At 38.1% G+C, this 13,236-nt stretch overlaps 1 protein-coding gene across 1 annotated transcript in view; it reads right to left on the minus strand.

Moving 5' to 3' along the window:
* Positions 1–13,236, minus strand: part of LOC113023992 (alpha-1,6-mannosylglycoprotein 6-beta-N-acetylglucosaminyltransferase B-like) — a 126,400-nt gene that overhangs the window by 47,280 nt on the left and 65,884 nt on the right. The window contains exon 8 of the mRNA XM_026170530.2: positions 5,630–5,799. Within this exon, the coding sequence (XP_026026315.2) occupies positions 5,630–5,799 (170 nt within the window). The remainder of the gene's footprint in view (positions 1–5,629; positions 5,800–13,236) is intronic.

Here is a 13,236-nt window from a genome sequence, read left to right on the forward strand (position 1 = left end):
ACTTTTTCCTTTGGGAAGGTACCATCTGTGCAGTCTGCAGTTCTGTTGAAGAAAGATGTTGAATCTATTTAATTATTCTTGAAAAATAATTTATTTCTGTGCATTTTTTGGTGGTTCCCTATTTTTTTTTGCTGGAAGTTTGCAACCCTATTAGTTAGGTTGCTTAATATTTCTGCTAAGTACTCTTTAAAATACCAGAATAGGAAGGATGGAGTCGGTTTAAGTTTATTGGATTGATCAGTGTTGCTGAACTATGAAATATTTTGGGTGCAGTGTATTTTTTTGCATACAGGTATAACAGAATAGCTTCAGAGTTGTTGTTTATTTAAACTTGAGTGTGAACTTATACAAAATGCAGCAAGATATTAAAAAAAACAGTTTTATTAATTAAAAAACACACTATATCGGATTCATATCGGTATCGGCAGATATCCAAATTTATGATATCGGTATTGTATCGGACATTAAAAAGTGGTATCGTGCCATCTCTAAAAAATACCACAGTGTAAGTAAAACTTACTTAAATAGAGAAAGAAATATGGCTGGCAATGGGGAAGAGAGAGATAAAAATTGAAAATGATTTTATAGTAAGGATAAAAACTAAAGTGCAAAAGATTTGTGAACAGATGGGCCTTAAAAGAACCGGTTAACTGTTAGAGAGGTGTAAAACTGACAGTTGTCATGTCTCCTGGCTTGAAACATCAGCTTTTGTGAAGCTTCAAAAGACAAACTGACTGGAAAATGTGATTTTCTTATAACAGCAGCATTACAAGGATCAAGGATCAAGTATTCTGTTGTCATTCACCGTGAAGAAAACCTTACAGAACGAGATGCAGTTACTCAGATCTCGGTGTTAATAATGATTAAAATAAGCAACGATAGTAGAAATGCCTCGAGGCAATAGCCCTAATAACACTAATTGTTGAAAATGCTGCTAAATAATTGCAGCTAGTTGTAGGACTGCAGGTGCAGGTAAAAATGAGAATGTGGTAGCTCTACATGGAACTAAATTAGCAGTAAAATAGACAGAACACACAGTTCTGTGTAGACGATGATAAATCAGTGCTACTGTCTCTTTTCAGCTCCATGCCTGAATCTGAAACTTCACATTAATTGAGAAATTACCTGCAGTAGGGATGCTGCTGTGTAGCTTGACACTTTAATTTTGAGGAATCCATGGAGAGGGCGTGCATGAGAAGAAGAAAGCGAATCTTTGCGACGTGACTGAAGATATTTTTAACAATTTCCTCCTTTTTTTTGTGTCTTTTTCATTTTTATTGATGCCTAAGAGTTGACAGTACTGAGGCAGAGAAACTAGGAAGCAAGGGGAGATAAGGATTTTGACTTGCAATAAAGATCTTCGACTGCTATCAAACCAGATGATGCAGTTTTATTACGTGCTATGATTCTTAAATAACCATGACAGAGTTTGAGGGAGGTGGGACGGGGAGTACTGTCTTTTTAAAATAAGCAATTATTACATGTAAGACAAACTCAAAGTGGAAAAAATAAAACAAAGTAAAAAAAGCAGGTTATAATGATCAAATATTATTACAATACTATGTATTATAGATCTCTGATTTAAAACAATAGCTTAAAAAATCCTCAATAAAAATTAAAACTGCCTTTTCCCATTACCCAGGTAAGTTAGATCAAATATAACTGTAGTTAGATCAGTTAGATTTTGTACTCTTCAGCAATAAAATGCAAAGGGGAAGAAATTTCTTGTGGCACATTTTCAAACCGACTTTAATAAAATATAGTAGATTTAATATGTTTACAGTTTTTAGCAGGCACATTTTTTGATTTCCACATGTCATCTCTGTGAACCGTCCCCACAATGCCACGTTTTTAGTTTTCATGTTACGCCCAACACATGCTCTGTGAACATAAGCCACCAGGATGATGCACCAGAAAATGAACAATTTTCCAGGCTACTTCACTGTACTTACTTCTTCGCTGTGTATCGTGTGTCCTGTGGGCATTGAACTGTAAGAGGCCATTGCGCTTTTAGCCTGTGCCACTTTCTTTCATCTTCCAGTATTATTAAAGCTTCTTTATGTCACATAACAGTAGTGGCAGGATAAGGCACAAAAGGTGCTGACCATCTAGCTTTTCAACGACTGGGAGCAGCTCTCTGTGTTCCAGACCCTCAAGTTGGTAATGAGCAGGAGAGCCGTGTCTGCTCTCCCTCTAACACTAATACATCTCAGGTACCCTGGCAATCTAACTGGCATCAAATTCAGCTTTATTTCCATCAAGCTCCTCAGTATTCCACAATGTGAGGGGTGCATACTCAGCAGAAATGGTGAAACGCAAAGACCTGTACTGAATTAACTGAGATGTGTGTGCTGCAGTGTGTGGTCAGGTAACATGTGGTAAATGTGTGAAATTTCTGCTTTGTGTTGTGAGATTCCAAACAAAAGAATGGCATTCATTAGTGAGCCTTCAAAAACTATCTGCATATTTGAATACCAAATATAAACTCTAAAGATGCCACCTCGGCACTTTGCTGAACTCTCTTTTTGTCCTTTCCAGCCATTGTTTCCGACAAACATCGGTCTGATCTGCATGCTGACAGCCTTCAGGATGAAATATGATTTTGATTTGTCACAGACATTTTTTTAAAATAAACAATACCTTAAAGTTCAATCTATTGTGAGTTTTATTAAAAGAAGTCATTTTAGTCAATAGCTCCAATGCCTTAGTAAGTCTCGACATGCTCTTTTCACTCATCTCTAGTAAATAATATCCAGCCACGTGACTGCAGTGCAGACTGAAAACTACAAAAAGGGGAGTGATACACTAAGAAAACACAACACCTAATCATTCCCACAGCGGCCAATTACAGCTACCCTGCTTCCTCCTAAGCCAATCACAACTTTCAGATGTTGTCATGAGAGCAATACTGTACCCACTATGCACTCACACACCCACCACAATGCAGGAATGAGAAACGGTGGAAAAGGACAGACCCTGGACACTTTTTTGCTCAGCTTTATTTTAACACTGCTCAATGTTGCCCAAAGGAAAGCGAGATGTTTCCAAATCTGTGTTTGGTCTCAGATCTAACCAAGCCTTATCTTTAGGTCAACTATTGTCTGTTTGCCTGCTTTTTCATTTGACTTGGTCATTTTGTCCATCTGGACTCAACAATATCTGCAACCCCCCCAAAACACAACATCCGTGTTAAAATACTAATAAAAATACAGTATTAATACGAAATAAAACAACAGCAATCCATTGTTCATGAATGCGTCTGCTGATTTGCATCTGAGGCTTTTTCTGTGTGAACCACTGATAATTACATTGCGAGGTAATCAAACCAAAAAGCTCCCTGTTTTCCAGCCTGTTTACTAACACACTGTGATAATTGCATTCGCAGGGCATGGTGTGAATGTACACAAAGCCACTATCTGAGAATGCAGCCCTAACACAGAAATGCAGCAGTGTTGAGGGAATTCTTTAATTAATTCATTCGTTGACAAAAAAAAAGCCCCCTGTGTATTTCACAGCGCCTAAAAACAGAAAATCAATACTTATGCTTTTTAAATAACAAATCACTATGTACTTGTGTGCAGCTTCGCCGTGTGGCAGGATATATTGAAGCTAAACATACAGTATAATTGCACGTCATAGCAGCACAAAGCTGTGCCTCACAATGCATCCTCTTCTGAGAATTGAACTTGTCATTACTGGGTTCACTGAATGGACCCAGTGTTACATTATCCTTTATTACATGTTAGTATAACGATCACTGTGAAAAGCATTAAAAGCTTTACTTTAACATTGACAGGTTTGAGGGTAACGTGAGAGATGCAGCGAGAGAGAACGAGCAATCCATCAGCTACAAGTGAGACTGAGAAACTGGCTAAAGTGAATACACAAATTGGTCATACTGGTGTGGTAATATATCCTGTGCAGTCACCTAAAACATCACGACCCACAATGTCAGACAGATAAATCTGAAAATGTGGGTCTCAAGAAACTCCAGTGACGTGCATGCAGCAAAAACGATTGTGCCATCAATCTCAAAAGTCACTTTTTTATATATGAAATTCTTCTAAATTGTCCCACACTCTCTTGGCCCCTGAAGCTGCGTTATATGTCTACAGAATGTCTGCCAAAGGCTGGGCATCAATACAATGCTTCTCCTATGATTTGTGAGAGATGTCCGGAGCAGAGCACAGTATGAAATGCAGAGAACAGCCGGGCCTCTGTAGGCACCATTATATTGATCTATACTCTGTACCTGTGCCACTGCGCTGATCGACGACGACAGAAAGACAAAGACTAGCAGCTCAATCGAGGCCGAACAAAGACGTCACCTATGAGTCAGCTGTCTTCTCACAATATGCCTGTTCATAATTCTTCTTTCAAACATTAGCTATTCCTTGACATTGAAGATGACAACCCCTATGATTTGTTCAGTCTTGACTATGAACCTAATTACTTAGACTAGACAACGCTTGAAGGATCTTTTCAATCACGACAAATTTACATCCATGCATATGTCTGTGTGTGCTGGCTCTAGTTCAGCTTTATCAGTAAGCAGAAACGCGTAATCATCCTGACACGGGACGGAAAAGAAAAATCACCAATGTAGTTGCACTGACATCAAGCTGCAGATTGAGCCTACGTGAGATCAATACGGCAACAGATCAATTCAGCGACAGGACCTTAGAAACCTCGATGCTAATGCTGGTGTTAAGTGGAAATGAGCAGACTTTAAATGCAAAATTACAAAAACACAATGCATCAGTTGATTGGCTAAATTGGCTGTTAGTGTGAATGTGAGTGTAAATGGTTTTCTGTCTCTCTGTGCTAGCCCTGTCCGGAGTTTACTCTACTTTTCATCCTATTAACAGCTAGCAAACGGATGAAATAGATGGATATATGCCTTTTTTTCCCCCAATCTGTACACAAGAAACATTAGTTTCATGTTCAGTGTTTGGAGTTGCAGTTTCTTGTTTTTTAGTTTAGAGTATTCTTGTTTACCTTTGTTTTTTTTTTAAGGATTTATGTTTGAAGTCTTACAGTTTCTTGAGTGGTTTTGGTCATTGTTCTCTGTGTCGTCCTGGTCTGTTTCCCCAGTCATGTCTCTGTGCTGCCTGGTCCCTCTGTGGCCTGTCTCTGTGGTCTGTCATGTCTCTTTTTATTCTTCCTTTGTCTTTGTCAAGTCCGTTTGTCTCAGTCTGCGTTAGTTTCCTGTTTTAGTTTGACAGTCTCTTGTCATGTGTGCTTTATATTCAGTTTTGCTTCCCCTGTCGTTACTCAAACTTCGCTCACCTGTGTCTTGTTTTCCCCAGCTGTGTTCCATCTCTCTAATTGCCTTATGTGTATATTTAAGTCCCTAATTTCCTTCTGTTCTACGTCATTTCGTCATCATATTCCTTCATGCTGTGCGCGCTCCAGTCTGTCAGTGTTTCAGTCAGTCCTCTCCAGTTAACGCCACCTTATGTTTTGTTAAGTTTGCCGGTGCGAGCTAATAAAGCTGTGTTTTGAGTTTATGTTTGTCTGCAGAGTCCTGCACTTGGGTCCACTCTCTGTCTGACACAGCATCCCATAACAATTAGCTCTATAGCTCTATATAATTAAGATATCAAGATCTCGCACATAAAGAACTCACCCCTGAAGTTCCTTGACAGACATGGAGATCTTGAGGTTGTGTCCCAGAACATGAAGTGCAGTGAGGATATCAGCCCATTGGACCATTTCGCCTAGAGGCCCTCCCTTCAACACCTTTGGGCTGAAAACATCTCCAGACTCCTCAGTTAGGAAGCCTACATGAACGAGGATCTGAAAGAGAACACATTGTTATAGAAGAGTTAAAATAAAGGTCTGTAGATGGGGAACATAAGAAAACTTGAAAGGACATTGTTTAATAATAAATAATCTTTAAACAAAGGTTTTTACGAAAATCATGTTTTTTGTGGTTTCTTATAATGTTCTGCTGTATTTAAATTAAATTATAATCACACAAAAAAATCTGTAAATGTACCTAAAATAATAATGATAATAGTAATAATACATCACCAGAATAGTTTTTCAATTGTTAATAACTAGTTAAAACAAACAACAGATATGAATAGAGAGTCTCAAATCGTGCTTAGACTACATTAATAACTCAATGCCAATAACGTTATAAAATACAAAAATAAGCCCAACAGCTTTAGTTATTATCTGTAGCTCCAAACCAATGTACTCAAAAACCAAAGTCACCCAATAATACAAACTAACAGAGAGAGAAAGCTGAATATAAGAACAACCAGCACGTTTTACAATGAACAATAACAGTTTTTGTCAAAGTTTCAGAACTATGAAGAGCACAATAAATCATGAACAGGCCTGATGAGAAGTTAAACGTATAAAAATTCAGTGTATCATGTTTTAATTCTTTGTGTTTCTTTTCTCCTCATTTAAACCCAGATTAACTCCATTTTATTGTGAAAATACAATAGATCTAAGGGGGCCATCACATCTGTTGTAGGTCTTCTTGTTGCCTGAAACATTTTCACTATTCTAGATCATATTTATTGACATAATTTTACAGTCAACATGTTTTATTTATGATGGTCTAGTTATGTCACAGGTACCCTAAATTAATAATAATAGCAATTACCATTTTTTACATGTTTCTGTAATGGTTAATCCACCAATATGTGCACGGTCTTTAATGAAAAAGCCATTTTTTATGCTAAAATGTCATCTAAAATTTGAATATATTATTAAAAGTTTACTGTTTTACAAAAAAGCTGAAAAAAATAGTAAAATGCCAAATTACAGTTATTTATTTTCATTCCTGAAAAGAGAAAAAAATAGTTTCACAGGTTGAAAGCAAAGCTTGTTATGCTAATTTCTGACTTCTTGGTGAAGTTCACTTCACCGGCTCAAATTTGGGTATAAAACGTGAACTCAGTTTGGTATTTGCCTAATACATAACAATATAAACAACATAATTCATCAGTATAAACACGTTTTTCACTAATTTCCAAAATATATTTGTGTTTTCTTCTTTTTATGACAGATATTAAAATAGCCCTGTATGTGCACATAATGTACAGATGTTTACGATAAAGTACATTCACTCCAACCTGATGTCCATTATAACACTTTGAAATATTTGCATAATAGATATTGCTAAGCTCTTGGAAAGTTAAGTTTCTACTCTGCACAATGTTTTAATGACTTTGAGGATTAATATCATTGGAATTTCAAAGTGTTTGAAAAGGAAATTATGGAAATCCCCAATGAATTACTCCTCATGCTCCAATGGAACAACATTTTTCATATACACACAGAAAAACACTGTGGTAAAAATTCTTAGAAATCTAATGTGAACTTTAAAAATATATACTATGCAAAACATGTAAATTTCATAATAAAATAACTTTTACACTTTGACTTGTACTGTTATACAATTCTTCACATAAAGGCTACAGTCCTGTCATGCATGTTCACCTAGCTGCTACATAATTAGTGCAGCCCAGCGAGAAATGAGCAACACGTTACTTTTCACAGTGGATTAGACACAGTCATGTCCAAACGTTGCTTTGCTCAGTAATCCTGATTAACTAACACAGCATGAACACCTCCAGCTGCTTTTGCTGGCAAATGGAGCCCGCAACTTTGACCATGCAACATACATAATGAGCTTAAAACCAAATGCGAGGAGTTTGCCAGGAAGTTTTCCAAGGCCTTGTTTACTGTCTCACCATTTGTGTGCAAGTGCATACAAATGGTGAGACGCATTAGTGTTTCCTGTGTCTGTACTTTTAAATCTGTTAGCTGTAGCAGATAATGTCTAAAAGCATCCAAGAGCTTTTCAGATATATGCCACAATGGCACTCATTTCACTCTCCCCCTCCTAATTATGTGTGCTAATACTGAAGTTAGAAGAGCCAACATGTGCACCTGCACACAATATACATACATACACACACACAAAACTGCTACAAAATATGAGTCATTTTATGACCAGGGGACAGACTGCATCTGAATAACAAAATGAGAAAAACAGAAAAACTGTACTAAACGAAATTAATTATTGATTTCAACCCACAATAAATGTTTAACAATATTTTCAGCTGGCCATGGAAACGGGTTGTGAACGTAACATTGATATGTCATCATATTTTAGGTTCACATGGCAAAGTTCTGCTTAAATTATTGCCTATCTACACATTCAGCAGTTATGATGCGAAATAAGCTCTCTTTTTTGGAGTCCCAGACTAATATTTTTAATATTTTGGTGTCCACCAAAATCCTGTGGTAAACACGTGACTCATGCTGCAAGGTGCATGTATAGATTTTTAAATATTAGGGGAGCTGCTCATATAGTCGATACTAATGTAGAGCCTCATTAACACGCTGTCTCACTTTCGGGACCTAATATCCGTACACATATTCTTAATACTCAACAATATGTTTGTACACTACATTTGTTTAGCTTTATTATTATATAGTGGTGTTTTTGACTTCACACACTCAGCACATTTGATAAAGTAATTTCACTGATGTACTTACTTGAAAATAAAGCGTGTATACAACTCTGGACAATGATGTGTATACAGCAGAGTCAAGCTCCAGTGAGACTCCAGCTGGCGTGAAAAATCCCTTGATTGAATAAACCTGCTCTATTAACTTCTGCTTCATAAAAAGATAAGTGAAATTTAATTACAGTTTGGGTGGCAGATGGCAAGAGTGAGAATACATGGCACCAGTACTATTCCCTGGCTCGGTGTTGGTGTTGGTTATAGGGTGTATCAGCCAAACGCTGGCATCGACGCAGAAATGGAGACAGAAGGAGCTGAATTTCAACTACTGGCACAACAGTAAAACTGATAAATAAATATGAGGAAAATCACACAGTGGCAGCAGCTCTGAATAACTGTAGACTGGATTCTATAAACTGGCATCCATACACAAATGCAAAGTTAATAGCAGGAGAGGAAGAGTTCACTATAAAAGCTGGCAACTCCCTCGTGATCTAAACTAGAGCCCAACCAGTACTGGATATGTGCTTTCAGACACAGGAAACAAAAACAGATTTCCCTTTCCTTTCCCTTTAAGTTATGAGTCCTGAGTAAGATAATATGACAATGCAGCTTAAAAATACAATACATAAAATTAATTGTCACGGCGGGGTGCGCCGGTGTGTTTTTTGAAACAGGACCTAAAAGCAGATGTGGACGAGGAGTTGCAGGTTTAAACAGAAAGCGATCCTTTATTTGGATGATAGCAGGAGTTAAACATGGAACCCTAAGCAAACTAAAAAAACACTAAGAAACAAATACTATGAAGTGCTATGACTATAACAGTGACAATGGTGGAGATAACAGACGACCTGACAACGACATTCAGAAAACAGAGGACTTAAATACACACATGAGGTGATCAGGGGAAGTGGAGACATATGAGAACACAGCTGACTCGAATGAAACATAATGACAATACAGGGGAGAGTAACACTAACTACAATGAACAAAGAACACCAGACTCTTACAAAATAAAACAGGAAACACAGAGACATAGACATGGAGATAAAACATGACATGAACTTAACATAACCACATAGACATGAAACATAGACGCAGGAACCAGGGAGACTGGGTATGGGAACTTATGACAGCTGAATTTATAAAAATGTAGAGAGGTAAAGTTTGTGTTACCAAAAGAGAATCAAAATCTTGAGAGAGGAGAGGCAAACCAACACACACTCCTGCCACCATAACAATTTTACATACTTGCTCGCTTCAAAATGAATATGAACAGGTAGAAAGTTACACAATGGAAAGTAAACAACAGAAGGAATAACTGTGAAGCCTCATAAACTATGTGTGTCACAGCCAATTGCCTCCCTCGGGAATCTGGATAACACACAAGAGAGTTGAATACTTTATACAGTGGACTTATGGTACTCCCAGATGGTGTGTGTGTGTGGTTATGTGTGTGCGTGTCTGAAAGTGCTGATTTTTTTGTGTATTTGTTTCACGCTGACATACATCAATGAACTCCAGTTAAAATCCCTTGTGTGTGTTCAGCATAAATGCTCACTCGCAGTGAGCTTGGGGACTCTCAAAAAGCTCTGAAGCTAATTTTTCCTGTTAACATCCCATAGGGACTGAATAAAGCCTCATGAAACCCACGGAGACACAAACAGAGGTACAATACCTTGCTCACCTTTACATCTGTCCCAGCTGTTTGCTTGTATGTTCATGCACCACCAATTTGAATCGCAGTATTTTCACAGTATCTTTCTGTTCTAAATGCCGTTAGATGAGTTGTAGTAAGGAAAGTCTAGTCTTTGAAATGTTTATGCAATATGAGACTGAGTCAAAGTGAAATCCTTGGAAAGACCTTGGTGCATACACTTGAGAGCGGGAGCGCAGAAGTGACTGTTAAGTATGTGTTACCACTCCAGTGGTATCCTCTGCTCGAGACATCACTAACAGGGTAACGACAGAAGTATGCAAATTCTTGGCTTAGCATCTGTTAGAACAGGACTTTGTATGGACATGTCTGTGTGTGTGTGTGTGTGTGTGTGTGTGTGTGTGTGTGTGTGTGTGTGTGTGTGTGTGTGTGTGTGTGTGTGTGTGTGTGTGTGACCTGGTTCTCTCATTCATCGTGCCCCCGAAGAAGGTTGCAGCTGTCCAGCCATGGGAGGCAACACAAGCTGGCACCGACAAAGATCACTACTCTACCCTTAATTTCACCTTCTTCCTCATCCTCCTTTCATGGCCCTACAAACAACTTTCCCCTCTTTACTTATACTCATGTCTTTCCTGCTTGTTTTCATATTCTTTCAACTTGCTTCCTCCTCTTCCTCTTTCCTCTAACAGCTTTTTCTTTTACCCCTACCCCAGTTCCTCACTCCTCACTTATCCTTCCACACTGTCTGCACTTCATCAGTCAGAGATCTATTAAATCTCAAGAGGGCAGAGATAGAGAGAAGGGGAATTAGCAGCTTGACATTTGCTGACAAACACACTAAATGTGCATGCTCAAGGAAGCACAGATGCACATAAAGTGACACGGGGAGATACTAAAACTACTAGCAGACAGCCAGCGAATCTGTTGCTTTGTAGGTTAACGGGATAAGGTCAGCGTCTTTGAATCTGTACCCTCATCTTTCAAAAACCCTTCAATGATTCCTGAACTTAGCTAAATATATTTCCTTTGATGTCTAACAAAATTAAAACAGCTTTTGTTCAGATTGATTCTAATGGCAAAAAAAAAAACGGCCCTGACCTTATATTCAGTTTCATAACGAGGTGAAAAAAATTCTTTTAAATGTATCATTGCTTTGAAAGGGAAGTGAACCAAGAGGTCGACTGTATTCTTTCTGAACCTCAGACTCACTAAGGAAATTGGGACTCACAAAGAGATTTCCTAGAATACTTAAGGCAGGCTTTTACGTCATTGTTCACTCTGATACAAAATATCACTCACTTGCAAATACACTAGACTGTAGAAAATCTATTCTCCTGTGACTTTCAGGTAAACCCTTCATAATTACATTACTCAAATGTCCAGAGCTGCTGTGATATGTACACACACAAATGCACACATGCCCACACACTTCCTGCTGCATTGCTTTGTCTTTCATTTCCTCTTCTTCTTGATCTTGTCGCCTACGATACCTGCTTCTGTGTTCTACTAATTTATTCTTCTTCTAGGGAAACATCTACTCTGGTTACAATCAAAGCCCGAGCCCAACAAAGAAACAGAACTGAATCAACAAAGCCTCATTGGAAATGCAAAGACTAGAGATGAACTGACCAGACGGTGCTCAACACATAAACAGGTGTGCAATTAAAAGTCAAACACACTCATCATGAGTAAAGATCCATAGTTCAGCAAAGAAAAGTGGGGGGGCACCACAAAAACTAGCAATAAATCACTTTCACCCAGCTGAACATAATCATTTCACAGAAGCTAGCGAAGGAAAAGTGGCTGTGGCTAAAGCTAAAGCAATTCACAGCTCTGACTCATCCACAAGCAGGCAGCCCTGGCAAGAGCCAAGGTAATGGGAATGAGTTTCACCTAATTTTGTTTGGTAAAGGAAACTATGTCAACTTACTGCAGTTTGGGGAAATTTTTAAAGATTAATCATTTATTTTATTATCAAAATAAACATTTTCCCTGAATAAAACTTGATTTTTGTTTGTACATGCTTAGAAAGAAAATCTGAATTTGTAAAAATCTGTATCTGCAGGTCACGCTTAAGGAAAAATCAGAATCGGACAAGAAAATTGCAATCAGTGCATCTCTAGATGGTATAATCAGGCACGGTCCTGCTAATGGGAACAGGGATCATGTCAAAGACAAATGTTAGTGCTTCTTTTTCAGGGTCAGTCATTTAAAATCAGGCAGTGATTCCCTCAACAGACTACTGAGTGACCTTAATTTGAAATTTCAATGGAAACCAATCTTGAGCGTTAACAGTCAAAAAAAAAAAAAGTGTGCGTCTCTGGTTAAGACTGAGCTTTAAATGCTAAATAAAATGTAAGAGATGCTGCCTTTGGCATTTTGTTTTTTATTGTCATGATATCCAATTAGTAGTCAAGCATAAACACAGACCCACACAGACTGACAGGGAATACACAGATGCACATGTTTTTTTTTTAAACTTCCGTTTCTAATTATTGTGATAAACAGCTTTAGACAGGCAAGGCTAACTCTTACAAACGCCAGGACATCTGCTGTTGAGATAGCAGCGGCAGCATTTTGTAAGGCATACACAGTTGAAGCAGCCACGAAGGCACGATAGAGGATAACAAATCCCCTCAGTGCAGAACAAGAAAGAAGAGCATCAATCACAGTGACAGAGGACTATTTCCACCCATGTTAACTTATTTTAGAGAGAGATGTGGGCAGAGAGAAATATTTTGGAAAGAGGACGCAGAATGCTTGCTCAGTCTGCCTTCTCACATTAATGCATTCATTCATCATTACTACCTTAAGTAAAAGAGTGTGAGTGTGCTCAGAGAAGGGAGAAATCAAGGAGAGTATAAATAACCAAAAGTTGTGGTTTTAAGAGTAACGTGCACCAAAAAAATTAAGCTGCAAAAGTAAGCTTTTAGATTACACCTTCAGTTTAATGAAGTACCCTTAATCCACAAGCAGCGTAGTCTTCCAGGCCTAATGTCTCGCTCATCTCAGGCGTGTCTCACTACCTTCCCTATTTTTAACAGTCCTTTGCTAATCCATTCTCCCTCTCCTTCTTTTTCTTTC

This window comes from Astatotilapia calliptera, chromosome 6, assembly GCF_964374335.1.
Source record: "Astatotilapia calliptera chromosome 6, fAstCal68.1, whole genome shotgun sequence".
NCBI lineage: Eukaryota > Metazoa > Chordata > Actinopteri > Cichliformes > Cichlidae > Astatotilapia > Astatotilapia calliptera.